General features: G+C 55.6%; 1 protein-coding gene across 1 annotated transcript in view; it reads right to left on the bottom strand.

The window, feature by feature from the left end:
- The window catches only part of CFAP74 (cilia and flagella associated protein 74), a 58,810-nt gene extending 41,292 nt beyond the window's left edge, over nt 1–17,518 (bottom strand). Inside the window, exons 1-12 of the mRNA XM_047724341.1 lie at nt 17,479–17,518; nt 16,770–16,847; nt 15,282–16,291; nt 12,783–12,894; nt 8,799–8,874; nt 8,539–8,685; nt 6,739–6,837; nt 4,996–5,103; nt 2,341–2,514; nt 1,620–1,730; nt 1,110–1,212; nt 157–314 (exon numbers count right to left, since the gene is read on the bottom strand). Coding sequence (XP_047580297.1) covers nt 157–314; nt 1,110–1,212; nt 1,620–1,730; nt 2,341–2,514; nt 4,996–5,103; nt 6,739–6,837; nt 8,539–8,685; nt 8,799–8,874; nt 12,783–12,873 — 1,067 coding nt within the window. The 5' untranslated portion in view covers nt 12,874–12,894; nt 15,282–16,291; nt 16,770–16,847; nt 17,479–17,518. The remainder of the gene's footprint in view (nt 1–156; nt 315–1,109; nt 1,213–1,619; nt 1,731–2,340; nt 2,515–4,995; nt 5,104–6,738; nt 6,838–8,538; nt 8,686–8,798; nt 8,875–12,782; nt 12,895–15,281; nt 16,292–16,769; nt 16,848–17,478) is intronic.
- Nucleotides 17,519–22,239: the final 4,721 nt, after the last annotated feature.

Raw genomic sequence — 22,239 nt, 5'->3', positions numbered from 1 at the left:
GGGGCCCGGGGGAGGCCCCATGTGCTGGGGTCTGGGGAGCAGGGTGTGGCGGGAGGGCTGGAGCCTCCATGCCAGGGGGGAAGCCTGGGGAGGGAAGCAGCCTGCCTGACTGGGCTGGCCCAGGGGCCCCTCCCCCGGAGGGCGCCTCGCACTTACCGGTTCTGGGCTTCCAGCTCCTGGCACCTGCGTTGATGGAAAAGGTGTTTGAAGGCGTCCCCACCTTGGGCCAGAATCATCTCCTTCTCGGTCTGGGCCTTCTGCTCAGCCAGCTCCGCCTTTGCCTGGCTCCATGCTTGAAATTTCCGGAGCGTTTCCTTGGGAATAGAGAGCATTGGCACACACATGTGCACACACACCCCGGAACTTTCTGTCTCACTGGTGAAGTTAAACTAGCTCTGAGATTCCTGAAGAGAAGTTTGCAGAGCCCCGCCCCCTCACCTGCCCCCCCCCCCACCTACTGACCCTCCCTCCTCAAGACCCTCAGGGGCTTCCTGCAGCCTGAGGGCGCCAACTGCTGTCTTCTGCCGGCCTCTGCCCACTCATTGTTTCTTGGCCTCCCTGGGTTTCCCACCAAGAGGCCTGCTCTCTCTTGCCTCTAAGCCTTGGCAAATGCTGTTCCCCTTCTTCCCTTCTGCACGTTCCAGGCCCAACTGCCATATCCGAGGCCCCGGGGGTGTCGCTTCCTCCAGCAAGATCCTGGACCCCTGCCCACGGCCTCAGGAAGCCCTGGTCCTCCTGGAGCCTTGTCGCCTTGTCATCACTCCTCCCACAGACCAGGCCCCCTGAGGACAGGTCTGGGGGCTTTCTTCCTGCCCAGCTAGGACCTGGCTAGGGCCAGCACAGACGGGGGGGGGGGGGGGGGGGGACACAACAGATCCTTGGGGGAGTGACTGAGTGGGGAGTCTGAGGACATGGGACTCCCGTCTGGAGGAGCAGGGACTCAGGAAGACGCGGCAGGGCGGGCCAAGCAGTGTGCAGGTGTGGAGCCCTGCCCGGAAGGACACACGCCTGCCTGGACAGGCTCCTGGAGGGTTGCACAGGGCCCTGAGGGTGTCAGGAGGCTCTTGGGCTGTCCCTCCAGGGATGATGGCTGTGAGCCGGGCACCTACCCTGTTGGCTGTGACGCTGTTCTTCAGGGCCAGGACAGCGTCCATGCGCCTCCTCATGTGTGCCCGGGCCTCCTTCTCCTCCTGCTCCTCCTGCTCCCGGCATCTGGGGGAAGGTGCATTTTTCACCAGAAGGACCAAAATCTCATTGATGCACAAGAACAGGACCAGGAGGAGCCTGGGGGTTGGGCATGTCCACCAGGGAAATAATGGACTGTGGCGACATGGAAGGCACAGTGCTGTGTGGGGCATCTGTCTGTCCGTCCGTCCGTCTGTCACGAGGACATGCGGAGACACGTCTCCCCGGACTGGAGGCTGTGGCCGCCTCATGCGAGGTCCTCTTCTGAGAACAAGCAGGTGATCAGCTCAAAACTAAAAACACAGTTTTATTATTTTTTAACAGTAAGGTGATGATTTAATAATAAAATTGGGGAATTTTAAAACAAAAACAAAGGACCCATTCTTCTGTTTCTCCTCTGGGGTATCAACGGGAAGAGAGTCTGAAAATGCTACCTTCTCAGGGAAGCCTTCAGGAATTTCACTGCCGTCTTGCGATTCCTCTGGGCGTCTTCCACCAGCTTCTGGTGCCTGAGCCCGTGCTCCTTCTGGAGGTACGTGGACTTCCTGCGGGGGCAGAGGGCAGTGGGAACAGACACGCGTGAGCCTCAGCTCTGCAGGGGCCACGCCCACCTGGGGAACAGGTGTCCAGAAGGGCCAGGCTGGCGGTACCTGTGTGCTCGTGCCAAGGGCGAGGGCCAAGATGGGGACACGGGGCAGGACGGGCACCACGGACAGGACCAGGACCCAACTGGAGGGGAGGGGTGGCTGAGGACCCCGCGAGTGACGGGGGGCTTGGCTCCCAGAGCAATCTGGCAGTGGACTGGCTGGGACAGGGAGGGGAAGAGTCGCGAGGACCTCAGGAAAGGAGCTGGGGGCTGTGCCCAGGGAGTTGGGTGCTCCCTTCACAGTGGGACGGGGCCATGGCGCACGTGCGGACAAGCCCTGCGCCACTCAGGAGTGGCCCAACAGGAGGCCCCCGCACCCCGGGAACTGCGGGGTCTGAGCCCTTGGGAGTAGCCAGAGGAGGAAACGGAAGGAAAAGTGGGTGTCAGGTCCAGCAGGGGGAGGGGTGGCACTGAGGAGGACTCCGGCCGGGCCATGGGCCAGGGCTGGGCTCAGCGGGGACAAGCCAGTCTCTCCAGAGCCCCAATGCCCGCAGGCCCTCAACACCCACCTCACCCTTAGCAGCCTGTTCCGCTCCGCCTTCTCTGCGGCCTCCTCCTCCCTGCGGAGCTGCTTGGCCGCCTGCTCCCGGAGGTGCTTCCTGCCAGCCGCCTCCTCCTCCCGGGCAGACTTCCAGGCATCCTCGAGCTGTCTCTCCTGGATGGCAACGTGCCACATGCTGCTCCTTCAAACAAGAGACACTTCTGTTTGTGCTGGTGACCGTGTGGGACACCTGGGCCCGCACCCTCCGTGGAGTGTCCACTCCAGGGGTCTGGGAGGGCCTGGTCAGCCAGTTTTGACCAACACCGATCAAGGTCAGCTCGTCCTCCTGGGAGCCCTCTGGGCCTGCAGCTGCTGGAGAGTGAGGCTCCCCCTTCACCTCAGCACCTGCGGCCCCTGCCCTGCTTGAACCTGAATCTCCACCTGGATGGCCCATGGGCACCCACCTGCCCCGGCCCCCACCTGGCCTGCAGACGGGGTGACACCCTGAAATAGGCCAGGGGCGCAGGTGGGAGACGCTGCCCTTGAAGGGGGCTCCCTGCGGCACTGGGACATGGAGGGGAGGGGGGCTGGGGTTCTGGGGGTTTCTGGGCTCTGGCCATGGATGGGTGGCAGGAAGGTTTGGCTGATTGATTATGGGGTCCCTAGGCCTGAAATAGATGGGGGTTTCACTAAGGTCCCACTTTCTCCAAATAATAATCTCCAAATAGCATGGTCAGTCAGAGAGAGGTAACCGTGACAGGAAGGTCAGAGGGCCAGACGCATGCGGGAGGTTTTGAGAAGGTACACAGACTTGGCCCCTTGGGGCTGAGCACCCAGTCCACCCGCAGCAGAGGGCCGGCCAGGCCGCACTCTGCACACGCCCTTCACGACCCAGACGGTCCTGCCCTGAGCCGGGCATGGCGGTCTGTGTTCTGGGGAACAGCCGCTTTCTCTGGACACAGAGCTTCCTTCTTCACCTGCGTCCCTGTCACTGCTGCGATTCCCTGAGAAGCACAGTCGCTCAGCTCACCGTGTGCCACTGTGACACCACGTGATGGCATCATCTTAGAGACGGAAGTGCCCAGGTGAGGAGGAGGCCCAGCTCCCCACGTGCCAGGCGCCTGCGGGCTCGACGGCTGGTTCTGCCAACACCACGTCTGGACGCCAACTTGAGACTCAACACGAGGTGGCCAGTTCCCAAGGCGACAGCCCGTGACCCTGTGTCCTGTGTGCACACCCTGAGCACTTGCCCCCACCTGGCCTCTGTGGATCCAAATGTGGCAGCAGGGACGGACGGCATGTCACTTCTGAGATGACACCGGGGCTTTGGGTTTGCTACTTCTACTCCTCCTCCACATTGCTCACCTGGGGGGCTGTTCCGAGAAGCCCTAGGAGGAGGCCTCTGTTGGGGAGAGCTAAGTGGGCCCGGAAGCTGACCCCCATCCAGCCCAGTGAGCCTTCAGATGCCACTGCCTTGACTGCCATCCTTAGGGGAGACCTTGAGTCAGAACCACTCAGCCACACTGCTCCTGGCTTCCCGACCCTCCAGAAGGCTGAAAGAATGCTTGTGCTCAACTGTGGACGCACTGGGTCGCCGCTATGCGCAGGAGCGCAGATCACCCGGACCCCAGCCACGCACAGGAGCACAGATAGATCTGGGAATCTGACAAGGCAGGACCACAGCTTTTTTGTGGCTCTGGTGAAGATGACTGCCCAGCTGCGTGCTGGTTGGTGAGCCCTGGCCTTGGGGCCAACTGTCAAGCAAGGGCCAATAAATGCCTTCATCCTCTCTGGCTTGCTCACAGAAGGATCCACCATCCAGGCCACCTTTCTCTTGTTCCCTCCTCTCTCTAGATTATGGGGAGAGGGCTGTGCTTTAGCCCACAGGAGCCGGGGATCAGGCTGGACTGTGCTGAGCTTCCAAGAAGGAAGGGGTTCCAGACTGATCTCCGGCCCCGAGACTTGCTGGGGGCCGCCATGGTTCTTCCAGCAGAGGTGTGGCCTGCGGCCGACGCCCTATCCTGGTCCTCTCTGTGCCTTCCTGCGTGTTTCCCAGAGGCCACCTGGCCCGCACTCGGGGGAGGGGGCCCCTATGCAGGCGGAGCAGGGCAGGAGGGACAAGAGCTCTGACCCCTCCTAGATCCCTTTCTTGCTTCAAGGAGCTAGAGGCAAAGCTGATATGTGCAATCTGGTCTGCGAAACACTGAGGACAAGGCAACACTCTCTCTTCTGGCGGAGCCTTCACAAAGGTTGTGAGACACTTTAAAAAATGTTTTTTAATAGAAAGAAAGAGAGTGTGGGGGCGGGTGGAGAGAGAAGGAGGGAGCACGTCAGGCGGACCCCCGCTGAGTGCAGAGCCTGAGGCGGGCTCCCTCTCAGCCCTGAGACCAGACCTGAGCCCATGGCGGGACAAGCCGGACGCCTAGCTGACTGAGCCGCCCTGGGCACCCCTGAAACACTTGTGACAAACAGTGCTGGCGGCTCAGTTAGCACAGGACAGGAAAGGGGGAAGGAAAAGCAGGTTTCACAGGTCTCCTAATGCAAACAAACATGGAGAAAGTGGGAAACATTTAAAAAAAACGTGAAGTCTCGTCCTTTCAACGACTGAACGAGCTCCTTCCAGGTTCAGGGCAGTTAGAGGTCAAGCTCGAGGCTCCGCCCGCCCCGCCCGCACCACACTCACTCGTCCTTCTGCAGAAGCTCCCTGATCTGCGTCTGCAGGACTCGCTCCGTGCCCAGCTCCCTGCAGAGGCGTCTGGACACCGCCTGGAGGCGGCCCACGGCGGCACTGCTGAGACACAGGGGCAGGGGAGCAAGGGAGGCGGGTGGGGGCGGCCTGGCCCTGAGACCCCCTGCAGCCACCACCCACCAGGGGGGCCTTCTCATGGCCTTTTCATCTTCCCAAGAGAAACCTGTATAAACCCGCCAGCGGGGACGGCAACGGGTGCAACGTCCCGCGCCCACTGCGGGCGGCTTGGCCGGTCACTGAACTTGCCAGGCAACCTGCCCGCGTCACATCACGGCCCACTCTCCCCCAGCGCCAGGGGCCGGCTCCCCTGGCTCCAGCCCGTCCGAACTGCAGGCCACTCAGATCCAGGAAGGACCCGGCGCCCCTGCCCCAGGACCGCGCCGGGAGGCCAAAAAGCCAGTGGGAGACTCTCGGTTCTAAGGCCACTCTGCGTCCTCTCACGTCAATCCCCTCTGGCATGCTGCAGTTGGGGCCAGCCCGGCGCGCCACCCAGTCGTCCTAACCCCTGGTGTGTTCTGACATAATGACAGGGACACTGTGATAAACGGGGTAGCCAGGGGGGCTGCCTTGCGGGAAGAGCCTAGGATGACGCTGACCACAGGACCCGGCTGTGCGGGTACCACGACAGCTGGGGAGGGGCTGTGAGCCGCCGGTCGGTCCGGGCATCGTTTCCGGACACCTGGCCTGCTGTGTCCACAGAATCAGGAGGATTTCAAAATCCTACAGAAGAGCCTGTCTCTCCCTGCGGGGGCTGGGCTGCAGGCTTCCCAAAGCTGCTGCTCCAAGCACTAGTGGGCTCCTGGCCCTGTCTGTCCTGTGGCCCCTGAAACCCCAGCACCTAGTGGCCAAGAGCCCCATCAGCCCTCCTGGGGCCAGTGGGGCCTGGCGCTGGCCCCTGTGGTGGACGCTCTTCCCTCTCCTAGCAGCAAGTGGAGCAGCTGCCCTCGGGCTCCAGCTCAGAGCGCCAGGACCAAAGTCCCATAGCGTCCCTTCTTAGCAGCGTGACCCTGGGCAGGTCACTAGTGTCCCCAAGTCTCTCCAAGGGCTGCTATGAAATTACAGGGCTGAAGTGCGTGGACACCATTTGGCTCCCAGGGGCACTCGGCGCATCTGCGGACGCCAGCCCCGTGTGCGTGCGGAGCTCCAAGCCGGTGTGTCTGTGCAGCAGCCACGCAGACACTGGACCCCCCTGCCTGCCCTGCCCCCTAGTTTCGGTAGAGGCACCACCTGGCTGGGTGTTCAAGGCAAAGCCAGTCCTGACGTTTCTTCCCTGAAGCCCACTAGTACCCCTGCACTGTCCCCACAGAGTGGACCCTCTGTTGGGCGCTCCTGGGGCTTCGCACATCCCCACCCCCCAGAATGTTCTCTCCTGGTCACTGCAGGCAAGTTGTTTTGGTCACTCAGGTCCTAGCCTGGAGGAACTTCTCAGGAGGGCTCCCTGACCACCTGTTTCAAAGTAGTCACCCTTCCTGACCTCACGGCCACCAGCTTTCTTGTCCTCGTGGTCACTGGTTTCTTTGTTCCCATTTTGGGTTGTCTGTTTCCCACACGGGAGCGCAGCTAGTCTGCTTCCTCGAGCACCGCAGGCCACAGGTGTTAGCACAGATCCCGGCTGGCCTGGGACTAGGTTGAGCCCAGACCGCCTGCCCCCCTCAGCGCCCCAGGCAGATGACCTACGTGTTGCTGGCCTCTCTTTCCACAGCCGTCTCCGCAGCCACGCTCGCCTGCTGTTTGGTGATGAGCTCCACCCTCTGACGGCAAGCGCGCAGCTCTCCTCTGAAAACAAGCCAGAATCTGGATGAATGGCTGTCCGGAGTGCGGCCTCTCCGCAAGCTCTCCCCAGGTGCCTCTGACTGTTCCCCATCTTCAGAAAACGACAGTGGGGTTCAGGGCAGAGTGGGGCCTTTCCCTCCAGCTCCCCTTGCCTAGGCTGGGGACACGGTCATCTGTCCCCCTTGCCCAGGCCAGCGGCTGAGGTCACATCATCTTTCCAGGGATTTCTCTCTCACCATCAGGTTGCATGATCACAGTGTTGGACATCTGGTTTCTGAAAACCCCCTGGGTGACCTCAGCCCAAATGAGAATGAGCATGAAGCGGCAGAAAGGAATGAGCTCAGGCCTGTCAAGGGCAGAGGGGAGAGCCCTGGGGGCTGTGCACAGGGCGCACAGCTGTAGCCCCTCCTGGGTGATCCAGAACTCACAGACCTATCAGGACCACCAACCAATGTGTGGGCCCGGACTGATCCCAACTCAAAATTCTAGTTCCTGTGATTAGCACAACCAAAGCAGCTCCAAAGCACGTCCTGGGGACGCGCAGAAGCCGCACAGGACGGGCGCGCGGTGCGGCGAGGACTCCGGCTCCTTAGGGGAAGTGACGGAGCAGAGGTTCTGCACAGGATGTTTCTGTGTTTTTAGTATTTAGGAGTAAGGTATTGCGATTTCCGCAGTTCGCTGGCATGAACGGAGAAAGAAGGGACCGGAGAAGGCAATCCACGGTGCACGAGCGACAGCTACACCCATGCCCAAAAGTTTCCAACTTTTCCGCAGGTTCGAACTTTTCTGCACAGACACCCGGGGAGCACGCCGAAGCGGGAGGGGCCTGTGGAGCGGGAGGGGCCTGCAGGGGCAGCGCGGTCCACCGGAGGGCAAGCCCCACGCAGGCAGGCACCAGCCCGGCCGAGGCCCGGCGGGAACAGAGAGGGCAGCCTCTGCAGCTGCACGCGACCGCCCAGGCCGCAGGAGGACAGGAGGAAGTCTGTCCATCAAGGACCGCCAGGGTCCCGCTGCGCGGCCTGTGGGGTCGCAGGGTCAGAGGGCTGGGCCGACGCCTCCTGGAACGAGTTCCCCGCCCACCGCCGCTCACCACCCCACCCCTGCTCGCCACGCCCACCCCCTCTCACCAGCCCCCAACCCCAGCTCTCCCCGCCAACCATCGGTGGCCCCGCCCACCACCACTTTCTCCCCATGGCCCCGCCCATCAGCGCTCGCCCCGCCCATCACTCACCACGCCCGCCGTTGCTCCCCCCCCCAGCTCCGCCCCCGCCCTTGGTTTTCTTTTTTTTTTTTCTTTTTTTTTTTAAAATAATTTAATTTTTTTTTTCAGCATAACAGTATTCGTTATTTTTGCACCACACTCAGTGCTCCATGCAATCCGTGCCCTCTACAATACCCACCACCTGGTGCCCCCAACCTCCCACCCCCCACCCCTTCAAAATTCTCAGATCGTTTTTCAGAGTCCATAGTCTGGTTTTCTTTTCTTTTTAAATTGATTAGAGAGAGAGAGAGAGAGAATAAGGGGGCGGGGTGGGAGGAGGGTCAGAGGGAGAGGAAGAAGCAGCCTCCCGCTGAGCACCCAGCACCCAGCACCCAGCGGGTGGCCCGGGAGCAGGTGGCGGGCGGGTCCCTGGGCCAGTGGGGGACGATCCTAGGACCCCGACATCACGCCCTCCCCTGAGGAGGCACCCGAGCGTCCCTCACCTGGTTCTCTGGATGCAAAGCTCCTTCTCCCGGCGCAGCTCCTCTAGGCGGCTCAGGGTCCTCCGCAGCCGGCAGGCCCGCGGTCCGCCTGGGGGGGCCGCCCTCGTCTCCCGGGCGCCGGCGCCAGGCTTGTGCCCCTGCTCGGGGCTGAACGCGGAAAGGCCGCCGACTGGCCTCGCAGCGCAGCCCCACCTTCCCGCCGCGGCCGCCCGCGCAGGCTGCGGGGAAGCTGCCTCCCCACCCCCACCCCGGGCTCTTACGCGGGCCGTGGCGCGCCAGCTCCCTTCCCCGCTTCTGGAGGAGGAAATTCAACTGCAAACTCCGGGGCCTCTCGTTCTAGAAATCGAGGCAAGAGAAAAAACAAAGAGCAGAGAAAGTCATTCAGGCCCGAAGCCCTGGGGTAAACCCAGACCGGCTCACGCCGGCGGGCACAGAAGCTGCTGGTGTCTCAGAGCAATGGTTCTCCGAGTGTGGCCCAGGGAACCCCGGTGGGAGTGCCACAAACCCTTGCAGAATGTCTGCAAAATCAAAACCCATTTTCCTAACAACGCTAACACATCATTTGCCTCCTTCATTCTCATTTCCTAAGTGTACAGCGGAGTTTTCCGAAAGGTCTCATGATACATAGTATCACAACAGGCTAACATAGATGCGGCCTGTGAGAATCCGCCGTCTTCTGACAGACCAGATTCTTTCTGTTACATATAACAGGTTCAGTTTTGCTAATTTAAGTGAATAAATACAAAAAATTTTCGGCTTTAATATTTAATACAGTAAATATTAAAAGATATAATCAACATAAAAGCTCTTCGGGTCTTCAATAATTTTTAAGAATGTAAAGGGATTCTCTGACAGAAAAGTTTAAGAAATATTGTCTTAGAGAATCTCTGTAGACTTCCAGCAAAACATGGCCAATGGAACCATCCAATAGCACATATCACCACTCCTTCATTAACTCTCAGTGGAAATGAGAGGAACTAAAAAAGGCATCAGTGCAAATCACAGGGAACATGGAAAAGAGAGTGGACAAGAAAACCCTATACAATTTTATTTTTATTTTATTATTTTTTAAAGATTTTATTTATTTATTTGACAGAGAGAAATCACAAGTAAGCAGAGAGGCAGGCAGAGAGAGAGGAGGAAGCAGGCTCCCTGCTGAGCAGAAAGCCCGATGTGGGGCTCGAACCCAGGACCTGGGATCATGACCTGAGCCGAAGGCAGCGGCTTAACCCACTGAGCCACCCAGGCGCCCCAACCCTATACAATTTTAGAAGATGGAAAGTTGGGTACTGATTTACCTCACCATATCCCACCATACTCACCTCACAACTCCTCACCTTACCATACCTCATCTCACCTCAACTAACCTTACCATACCATACCTGACATCACCACACCTACCTCACTCACCTCACCATACCTCACTAATCTCACCTCAACTTACCTCACCTCACTACACCACACCTCACCTTATCTCACCACACCTCAGCTCACCTCACCACACCTCACCTGATCTCCTCTCATCTTACCTCACCTTACCTCACTACATCACACCCCACCTCATCTCACCTCACCACACCTCACCTAATTTCATCTCACCTCTCCTCACCTCACTATACCTTACTTCATTCATCACACCTTACCTCACCATACCTCACCTAATGTCATCTTAACTCACCTCACCTCATCTTACCTCACCATACCTTACCTCAGTATCACCACACCTTACCTCACTTCACCAAACCTCACCTTATCTCTCAACTCACCTTACCTCACTTCATCTCACCTCATCTCACCATACCTTACCTCATATCACTATACCTCACCTAATACCACTTCAGGTCACCTCACATCAACACGCTTCACCTCACCTCACCACAATACACCATGACTCACCTCATCTCACCATACCATACCTCACAACAACTCACTTCATCCTACCACATCTCATTATACCTCACTTAACCTCACAACACCATACCTCACCTAAACTCCTCACCTCACTGTACCACACCTCGCCTCACTACACCTCACCTCAACTCACTTACCTTACCTCACCATACCTCAGTAATTTCAACTCAAGTCACCTCATATCACCCCACCTCTACATACTACATCTAATCTCACCTCACCTCATCTCACTTCACCATTCTTCACCTTACTTCACTTCACAATACCTCACCCAATCTCACCTCAACACACCTCACCTCAACATACCTCACCTCACATTTCCACATTGCACCTCATCTTTTCCTTACCTCACCTAATCTCACCTCAACTCACCTCAGTTCATTTAACCACACCTCACCTCAATCACCATAGTTTACCTCACCTCACTATATCACAACTACTTTATCTCACCACCTCACCTCACCTCATCATACCTCACCTTACCACAACATACCTGACTAAACCTCACCACACCACAAACCATACCACACCATGCCTATCCTCACCTCAATTACCATACCACATCACTTCATACCTCACCTGACCTCATCTGACCTCACCAAACCTCACCTCACCACACCTCACCTCACCATACAACTCACCTCATCTCACCTCACCACACCTCATCTGACCAAACCTCACAACACCACAAACCATACCACCCCACGTCTCATCTTATCTAACATCACCATACCACACTCCACATGACAGCTCACCTCATCTCACCAAATCTCACATCACCACACCTCCCCTCATCTCACCACACTTCACCTCACCTTATCTCACCTCAGTTTACTTCAGCTGATCTCACCACACCTCACCTCACCATACTTCATATACCTCACATCAGCTCACTTCACTCTATCATATTTCACCATACATTATCTTACCATACCTCACCTAATCTCATCTCATCTTACCTCCGCTCACCACACCTCACATCACCACACCTCACCTCATCCCACCACACCTCAATTCACCTTGCCTCACCTCACCATACCTCACCTCTCCACACCTTACCTCACCTTACCACACAACTCATCTCATTTCACCATGCCTTACCTCACCTCACCTCATCTCACCATACCTCATATCACTTCACTTCACCCAGCACACCTCATCATACCTCACTGCACCACAACTCACCTTACCAGACCGCATATTACCTCACCGTACCTCACCTTACCATACCTCACCTCACGCAACACCACACCTCACCTCATACCCACACCACACCTCACCTCACCTCACCACACCTCACAATACCATGAACCACACCACACTATACCTCACTTTACTGCATCTCATCTCACCTCACCTCACCACACCTCACCTCACCTCACCTCACAGCACCATACTACACTCCACATTTCACCTCACGTGACCAAATCTCACCTCACCTCACCTCATGTCACCATACTGCACTCCACACTTCACCTCCCATCACCACACCTCACTTCACCTCACCAAACATCACTAGCCCTCACAACACCACAAACCACTCCTCACCTCATGTCACCACAGGTCACCTCACCTCAAGCCCCCTCACCTCACCACACCACATCTCACCTCAGTTCATATCACCATACCACGCCACACTGCACCTCATTATCTCACTTCGCCTCACTAACCTCACCACACCTCCCATCAGCCTGGCTTCCTCATCACTCCTTACTTTACCACACCTCACAATGCCATAACTCACCTCACTTCATCTCATTCTACCTCACCACACATCACCTCACCTCACCACATCACACCTCGACACATCTCACTTGATCACCTCACCTCACCTCACCTCATCATGCCTCATACCACCTTACCTTGCCTCACCTCACAATATGTCACATAACCTCACCTCACATCAGCATGCCTCATTACGTCTCACTTGGGTACCGAGAAAGGAGCCATGCTGGGGTGAGATGGGGGACCGAGGAACTTAGTCCGGGTTGGACTGTCCTGCCCGATGCCTAGCGCTAACCCAAATCAAAGCATGTCTTAGAAAAATGTGAGATTATCAGTGATTTTTTGGACTCCAACAGCTTTCAGGGAAAGAAAACAAAAGCAGGTCATATTCAAAGGACTGGGATGGAAATGGCGTCCCAGTTCTCCACAGAGATGTTCGAACCAGAACACTGTGTTTGCTCCTTTCAAGATTCTCAGCCATAGTTTATCTTTCTTTCAACTAAAGACAGAAAAATGTAAGCTCCCTCTTTGAGAAAAAACATATAAGCTAAAACGATGTGGTCTCCCTGAAGACGAGGAATTAAGGGACCGGGAAGCGCATCACTCACCTTCGCTGCTGGGGAAGATCTCAGCGGCACCTGCCGCCGGCCCGACGCCCGGGCGCGCCTTCCGCGGGGCCGGGACAGCGTCTTCTTCCATCTTGGGAAGCAGAAATTTTAGCTACAAACAAATTATTACAGTTACAGATGAATAAGGTCATAGTTTTAAAAAACCATAAGTACTGGATTTCCTAAGAATTATCAATTTCTCCTATAAAAAGACATTAAGAAAATGCATAAGCCGGAGCCTCGGAAAAAGCTCGCAGCGCATGAACTCGGCCGCAGTCTTACAACCAGGCTGTGCAAAGAGCCCCTAAGTGTCAGCGGTTTACAGTCCCAAGTCCGGCCGGAGGGCACAGAAATCTTAGGACAGACGCGCTCGGGAAGGTGCGGGAAGGGCCAGCGAGGCCGGGCAGCGGCGCGCGGCCGCGGTCGTCACCGGCGAGTGAGAAGAAAAACCACGGGGACACGCCGCCGCACACGATGCCCCAAATCCAAAATCCAAACACCGAGTCGTAACCGGAGTGACACGGACGTACCACGGGACGCAGAAACGCTTCTCCAGGTGTGCGCCCGGGACCGGCGGAGACGCGGCCGAAGCAAGTCCCGCACGCGAGCATCAGGGCGCCCGCACGCGCGCAGCCCGGACCGGACCCAACCCAGCGTCCCGCACTGCGCCGCTGTCACCGGACGGGATGACGCGGGGCCACACGCGCACGTGGCTGCATCTCAGACACACGGCGGCGGGCAAAGGAGCCGGACACGAAAGAGAACGAGGAGACCCAAGTGCGGGCTCCACTGTTTGTCGTCGGGGAGAGGTTCCGGGTTAAGGCAGGGGATGGGGCGGGGGCGGGAGCACCGCGGTGGCCCGCGACGTCCCCGGTCCTGCCGCAGAGGCGCTTCCCTAGGGGATGCGGTGATCAAAACTCACCGAGCGCACGAGCAGGACGCGCGGTGGAGCTGGGGTGTACGTTACAGCGCGGCTCAAGAGCGAGTCTTTATTTTTAGGATCTTATTTATTTATTTGAGAGAGAGAGAGCACAAGCAGGGGGGCAGCAGAGGGAGAGGGTGAGGCAGACTCCGCGTTCAGTGGGAGCCCCATGCGAGACTCGATCCCAGGACCCTGGGATCATGACCTGAGCCGAACACAGAGGCTTAACTGACTGAGCCACCCAGGTGCCCCTCAAAAGTAATTCTTGGGAAATTTCAGAATATTCATTACACTTCATCATTTGGGGAACGCTCGGAGCTCGTCTGTGTAGAGCTTGATAGGGAACGTTGATTTTAAATGTTGATCTTATGTAGGAGATGCTAAAATTATAGACGAATTTCTTTCTCACTGCTTAATAATTGCTTCAGAATAAGCTGAATTGCTTCAGAATTAACTGAAAAGTATTTTCAAAGCCTAATAATGTTTCCTGGACAAATCATGAGTATGTCAGGGCTAGTAATCCATTTTTTTTTTAAAGATTTTTATTTATTTATTTATTTGACAGAGAGAGATCACAAGCAGACGGAGAGGCAGGCAGAGAGAGAGAGAGAGGGAAGCAGGCTTCTTGCTGAGCAGAGAGCCCGATGCGGGACTCGATCCCAGAACCCTGAGATCATGACCCGAGCCGAAGGCAGCGGCTTAACCCACTGAGCCACCCAGGCGCCCGTAGTAATCCATTTTTTGAAATGCCACAAAGACTCATGCGTTTCCCTTCTGAGAGGCAGAATTTTAAGGGATCTTGTAAAACGCCAACAATGTTCCTCCCGTTTGATAAAATCTGTTGACCTACTGGTCGGCGAACGGCAGAGCTCTTGGAAGATCTGCACAAAGTGGAGGCATCTGTTCTGCTTCATGGCCATGACCTCCATGTGCTCATGGCAACGGAGTGTGACTGCCCCCCCGGGGAATGAGTGTCTGAGCAGAGGTGGAACATCACAGTTTCACGGAAAACGACTACATCATAGCGCTTTTTATACACTTTTTCTTCAATATTTTGTTTGTAAGTGATGCATACATCCGACGTGCGGCTTGAATTCACAGTCCAGACATCAAGAGTCACGGGGCGCCGGGGGGGGGTGCAGTTGGTCAAGCCTCCGATTCCTGACTTTGGTTCAGGTCATGATCGCAGGGTGGTGAGGTCGAGCCCACGTCTGGCTCTGCGCTGGGCATGGACTCAGCTTAAGATTCTCTCTCTCTCTCTCTCTGCCCTTCCCCAAGCCCTCTCTCCCTCTCTCTAAAAAAGGAAGAAAGAAAGAGAGTCACCGCTCCGCGGACTGAGCCAGCCAGGTGCCCGTCAACCACACATACTCTGAATGTCCAGTTAAAAAGGGCACTTCTAGGGGGCGGCCTTTGGCCCCTCTTAAATTCTCACTAAAACCACAGCAGAAAAGGATTCAGTTTTCCCAACACACGAGTCCATAAGGAACAGGCCAACGGGAGGAGACATGGTTTGAACAAAACAGAAGCTGGGAGGCATGAGGATGTTATCGGCTCGGCTGTCAGGGGTGCGGACTGACCTTCCGGGGGAAAACTTGACGCACGACGCCCCTGGGGCACAGCACCCACCGGTGAAAGGCCCCAGAACTGGGCGCCGATGAAGTGGGGGTGGGGTAGAGTCTGAAACAGAGGTTTGCTCAGATGTGCTGAACAAGCAGCTCGAAGTGCCTTCCCTGCTTCTGGCTGCGGGGCCGCCCACGTCCCAGCCATCGCACGGAAAACAAGCAGAAACGCTGGGTGAAATTGTACTTTGTCTTAAGAAGCTCGAAGAGTTGACTAGAAAATAAGAAACCTTCAGGTCAAAATCTAAGTGAAGGCAAGCATATACACAGGTTAAATGGCCAAGGTTAAATAAAAAGTCTCTTTTAAATTAGATGAAAAGAACAATAACAACGACCAAAAAAATCTAACTGTACACTACCGAAGAGACATCTAGAACACAAGCCTGAGGGGGCCCCAGGCTTTATAATTCAGAGAGACGCGCTGGCCAGGAACTGTGAAGAGGAGGCTGGCGGAGTTATCTAGAAACACACGGAATCCTAGAGGCGAAAAGCAGCAACAGCCACGCAGGACATCCGCACCCGATGTTCGGCTCCCAGAAGCCCACGCGCACCCACTAACTGGTCACAAACCAAGTGGAGCACAGGTGGACGGAGCGAGGAAAAGGTCAAGATACAACTCTCGTGGGCCACTGTAACACACTCTCTAACAAAACCAGGAGAGACAAGCTGTCAACGATGTGCACTTGGACAACGTCATTAGCAAACTGAGCCGACAGACACCCGGAACCCGGCAGCCGCAGGATTTCAGGGTCCCCTACAGCGAACGCAGAACATTTACGAAAGCTGTGTCTTGGGCCCAAAACAGGTGTCAGTCAATTTCGAAGGCCTGGAAGGGTACACAGCTTTGTACGGAGTAGGGAACACAGTCAATCATGTCGTGATGACTTTGTATGGTGACAGATGGGGACAGGACGCATCAGGGTAACGCTTTCACAAGGCAGGTGCATCTCAAATCACTGTGGTGCCCCCTGAAATGAACACAATATTGCACGCCAGTTACTCTTCAATAAAGATGATCCTAAAAACTTGTTCTCTGGCCAAAATTCATCGGCCCAAATCAGTAAGCAATAGAGAACTACTTCTAGAGAACTACTAGGAAACATACTTTTTTTTTTTTTTAAAGATTTATTTATTTTAGAAAGAGAGCGAAGGAGAGAGAGAGTAAGGGTGTGGGCAGGGAAGGGGCAGGAGGAGACAAAGAGAGAGTCCCAAGCAGACTCCCCACTGAGCGTGGAGCCCAGTGCAGGGCTCGATCCCGTGACCCTGAGATCAAGCTTGGAGCAGAGATCAACGGTTGGAGGCTTAACTGAGTGAGCCCCCCAGGTGCCCCCAGGAAACATACTTCTAAATGACCCAGGGTCCAGGGAAAAACCGTCGTGGAAATGGTACAATGAGTTACAGGACAGGAGAGCCCAGGGACCGGCCACGAGCTGGAGCCCCACCGACCTGCGGCCCCACAGCATCTGTCGCGGAAAGGCGAACGGCGAACGGGCTCCACGTCCAGTTGAAGCGGTGAGCAAAGACCTGCCAGAGAAACCCAAAGAAAGTGCAAGAAAGAAGACGACAAAGATTAGAAATCTGCGCCACGAAAACAAATGTGAAAGAGAGGCCCCTGAAAACAGGAAGTTTGGATTTTTTAAAGATCTGCAAGACTGACAAATATAAAACATTACAAAGTAAAAAAAGTCAATCAACAACTTTATGCCAATAAATGTGAAAATTTAGACAATGGACAAGTTATTAGAAAAATAGTAGTAATCATGCTAAGCAGGGTCGGGCCTGGTTAGAACTTGGATGGGAGAAAAATAGTAGTAATCAAAATGGTTTGAAGAAAAGAAAAATGTTAAAGAATCCCACGAGCGTAAAAGAAACTCAATAGATAGACGGTCCCTTGAAGGGGGCTCGGGGCGCAGAGGCCGCCCTGCCAACTTCTGGGAAACCCGCGAGCCGTGCACACTGCTTCTGGGAAGCAGGGGCAGAAGGCCCACTCCCTGACTTACTTCCCGGAGCTCATGTCACCTTTGTCACCAAAGCCGGACAATGAAAGGGGAACGGGGGGGGGGGGGAGCATCCCCTGCCTGATTCCCGCAGCAGCGCATGGACACAACCTCGGTACCCCAGGGCCTGATTTCCCGTTAGAATCAGGTTAACTCACCGTGGGTGACAGACCGAAGGAAGGGACTTACATGATCGACTCGACTGATGTGAGGAAGTACTGATAAAATTCAACATCCCGCTTCGCAATCTTCTACTGGACGCTGATTTCTTTGACGTGGGAAAGGCCGTTTGCAGGAAACGTCATGAGTTCTAAGCACAAAAAGCCACAGGACTGAGAACAAAACAAGGATGTTTGCTTCCACTCAGCGCCGCTGGGGCTCCCAGCCAGAACCCGCTGGAAGGAACACAAGGAGCTCGAAGTGGAAAAGTTCTCAGATCCCACGACCGTGTGCGGAGCAATCCACTGGGCACGCAGACATCCGGCATTAAGTAACCGAGACGATTTAGTGATGTCGCTCGACCTAAGTCCAGTCATAAAAACCAAATATATTCCTGTTCTTCAGAACGGAGGGGAACAAGGTTTGGAAGAGATGCCGTGTGTTTTGAATTATACCAAGAAATACGAGGTATGTAAAACCGGACACAACAAAAGACGTGCAGATCCTCTCTGGAGAAGACACTGGAGGCTGACATTAAAGGAGGCCTCCAGCATACAGAAACGGAACAAATGATCCAGAAACTTCAGCAAATGGATGTCAAGGCGGAAAAGAGGGACAGCTTTAAACCAAAAGAGACAAGTCGGTCACTTGTGGTGCAGGGTTCCTGTTTGCCCCCGGATTCCAGGAAGCAGCTGCAGAAGACTTATTTTCCAGACGATGTGAAGTGAAGGCAGACTGGTGTTCGATTTTATCAAGAAATTCAGGTTAATTTTGTTGGGATTGGTAACAATTTTGTAGTTATGCCAAAAGGGAGTCTTCACTGGGAGAGCGGTAGTTACGGGTGGAAACACCCCACCTCGGCAGCTCTCTAGCCTCCCCCGGCCAGCAGCGTGGAGCGGGAGGCACCCAAGGGGACCGGGCCTTCGAGTCTGGGTCGCCCCTTCTCTGCCTTCCCGAGATCGCACTTTTCCACAGTAAAAGTGCAAAAAAAAGAACAAAGTCGGCATAAATGAATGAGTGTTCAGGTACTGCCAGTTCTCTCCAAACTGCTCTACAGATTCGCGACCGCCCCACACCCAGCCGGAGCGCGGGCCATCAGCAGGCAAGGGCGCCCACCTCGGTCACAAGCCCAACGGCCGGGCCTCCCCCCCCGGGACTCGGTTCCCTGCGGATGAAAGTCGCAGGCGGGAACAGCTGACCTGGGCCACAGTGGAAGCTGGGGGCGCACGACACTGCGAACATCAGCCACGAGAGGAGAAGCTGGCACGGGGTCATGTACATTTAAATTGAAAACTTTTGTTCATTCTCCTTTGGAGAATGCCCAAAGGAGCGTTGAAGAAAAGTTACAAACCAGAAGACAAATTTGACACATGGCCCAAAAGCTCTGCCGTCAGGAGCATGTAAGGACGATGCACGGGCCCGCGAAGGTGCCGCTGGCGGCGAAGGGGCAGCATGTCAGCAGGGCCCTTCACCCTCAAGCATGCCCTGGCCGGTGCAGGGCAGCCGCACTCCTGTGTGTCAGCGGCCCCGAGTCCTGCCTGCCTCCCGCCGTGGTTCACGCGGTTCCCCGTAGCTCTCAACAGGATCCCGCTTTGGATAAGCTATTTGTCGGCGATAAACACTCATTGCCCAGCCTCATTTGTAATTCTCAGTCGGTGAAGCATCTGCCCTCCTCTCAGGTCATGATCCCGGGGTCCTGGGATGAAACCCCATGTTGGACTCCCTGCTCAGCGGGGAGTCAGCCCCTCTCCTCAAATAAATAAAATCTTTTTTTAGAAAAGTAAAGTGGAAAAGCATATTCCTTTGTATCACTTTCCCATCACTACTGTAACAAGTTACTGCCAACCCAGCGACTTAACAGACTAGTCATGCTGGATTCAGGTGGTCAGAGTCTGCAGTGAGTCTCGCTGCGTTAAAATCCAGGTGTAGCAGGGCCGCGTTCCTTCCTGGAGGTCCCCCACACTTCTCGGCTCAAGGCCCCATTCGACCATCTTCGAAGCCAGCAGTGTGAGCTACTGTCCCCCCCGGGCTCCCTGACTCTCTCCTCTCTCCCGCCTCCCTGTCCCACTCCTGAGGACACCTGGGTAATCTGGGATCCTGTCCCCAGCTCAGACCCCGCTGAACAAGCTGAATTCCCCTGCCACATCATCTAACATATTCCCAAGTTCCGAGGATGAGGTCATGGTCGCCTTTGGGGGCCCGATTTTGCTTCCATTCTCTCTGACTCCGGGCTCTGCTCCTGGGTGTGCACCCTACAGACACGTGGAGATGCTGCATTACTGTCCTGGGAATGCCACCATCAGCGCAACACGAGGTGTCTCCGGGCGATGGAAGTGTATTCTCTCACACTTGTGGAGGACAGGGACCTGCCATCGTGGTGATGGCAGCGCCGTGGTCCCCCTGAAGTGCTGGGAGAGCGTGTGTTCCAGGCCTCTCCAAGGTTCTGACAGTGCCCTGGCTTGGGGTGGGCTAACTCCAGCCTCCACATGGTGTTCTCCAGGGGCCCAGATCTACGTCCAAATACCTCCTTTTTAGGGGCGCCTGGGTGGCTCAGTGGTTAAAGCCTCTGCCTTCGGCTCAGGTCATGATCTCAGGGTCCTGGGACCGAGTCCCGCATCGGTCTCTCTGCTCAGCAGGGAGCCTGCCTCCTCCTGTCTCTCTCTGCCTGCCTCTCTGCCTACTTGTGATCTGTCAAATAAATTTAAAAAAAAAATCTTAAAAAAAAAATACCTCCTTTTTATAAAGATACCTGTTGTAGGACCTCATCACAACGAATGACATCCCCAATGTCCCTATTTCCAAAGGCCATATTCCGAGATCCTAGGGATTAGGGCTTCAACCCATGATGTTTTCTCCTTGAAGAAACACAGTTCAACTCATCACACGCTCCGGCTTCGGGACACAGCAGGACCCCCCCAGAGCAGCAAGGCTGGGAACAGCAGAGAGTCCAGAATCCCGCAGCAGGACGGTCGCAGGTACATGGGTCCTCCTCTGGGTGCTCTGGGGTAGCGCAAATGATCCACTGTGCGGCGCCGTGCTGCAGTGCCCCCTTTAACATGACAGCCAGGGAAGAAGGTGCAAAAGGTGCCCCGGATTTGGCAGGAGAAGCAGGATCCATGGTGGCCTAGACAGGGGTGCTGAGGGGGGTGCCGGCTTGGGGCAGTTGTGGCCCCGAGCTGGATGTCAGGCGGGAGCAGGAGGCTGCTGCCCCATGGAGGACATCAGAGCCCTGGCCGGGCGGGTGGGGGGTGTCACTGGGAGCCACCCAGCTCCAGCCTCAGAGGGATGACACGGCCACATAGCTTCAACGTATCTCCTGACACCACATGTGTAAATCACACAGGGAACGGCAGACGTCGGCAGATAACACGTTAATCCGGCGATCAAGGTGAAAGTCCCCGGTAACGTGACATGGCCCACCGTGAGCCGCCCCACAGGCCAGAATGCGCAGAAAGTGGCGCATAAGTCCTGTGACTCTCCTGCCAAGGACACATGATGCAAACCTCATCTGGGGAAACATCAGACAAGCCCACATCAAAGAGCTTCTGCAGACCCGCCTGCAGCCGTCAGAGGCGGCATCCTGAACGCCCAAAAAACGCCAGGGAGGCTGAGGGCCAGACGCTGCAGACACACAAGGACTGTGGAGTGCAACGTGTGATCCCAGATGGGATCCTTTCCCTTTCGTGGCTTTCTAGGATCAGCTGTCATGCTTAACGGTGGTGGTGACACGTCCGTGAGTGTCCTGACTTTGATGGCCCTTCTGAGGTCATGTGGGAGAACGCCCTGCACAGTGTGGCTTGGTCAGAAACCATCCTGTAAGTGACTTCTCAAATGGCTCAGGAAAAGACAATTTTGGGGCTGAACTTGCAACTTTTATGTAAACTTGGGGTTGTTTCAAAAATTAGAGAAGAATATATATAGTATTATTCCATTTATATGATATTCCAAAGTCAGTGAAACTTAATTATGGTGCTTAGGAAGGCGTACACAGGGTGGGTGCACCTGAAGAAAAGCCAGGAAATGAGAATCACAACAGCCAGTCCGGGTCTTGGGGGTGAGTGAGGTCTGCCTGCGGGAAGGGAAGGGCAGATTGACTTACCCTGTGGACATGGTTTTATTTCTTGACCTGGGTAGTTGCTACTGAGGTTCACTTTATGTACGTACGTGTATGTGTATGTGTATGTGTGTCTATATGCATGTATATGTGTGTATGTGTGTGCATGTATGTATATATGCATGCATGCGTGTGTGTGTGTGTGTAATTTTTTCCTGATGTTCACTTTAAAACCAGTCTGCGCCGGGTGCGCGGGCGCGCGCGTCCACCTGCCCAGAGCACCTGTGAGGGAACTCCGGGCACCTGGCGGCCCAGCCGGGCGGTGCGGACTCCGTACCTGGCACAGCGCCTGGCTCAGCGCGGACGTGAGGGAAGGGTGCGAGGAGAGGACCAGCAGCTGGTGGGAAACACAGCAGGAGCCCCTCCACTGCCCAAACCGGGCTCCCTTTGAAAAACCCAATAGGGGCGCCTGGGGGGGGGTGCTCAGCCGGTTAAGCTTCTATTCGGGTCAGCTCATGATCCCAGAGTCGCCGGATCGAGCCACGCATGGGGTTCCCTGCCCAGCGGGGAGTCTGCTTCTCCCTCCGCCCCTCCCCCCGCTCGTTCTCTCTCTCTTACTCATGAATAAATGAATAAATAAATAAAATATTTTTAAAAGTAAACTTGAAGAAAGAAAAGCCCAGGGGGAGGACTCGGGCTCCCTTCC

Source organism: Lutra lutra, chromosome 4 (genome assembly GCF_902655055.1).
Source record: "Lutra lutra chromosome 4, mLutLut1.2, whole genome shotgun sequence".
In the NCBI taxonomy this organism is placed as follows: Eukaryota; Metazoa; Chordata; class Mammalia; order Carnivora; family Mustelidae; genus Lutra; species Lutra lutra.
The sequence above is the reverse complement of the archived record's forward strand: the minus strand, read 5'-3'. Positions and strand labels throughout refer to the sequence as shown.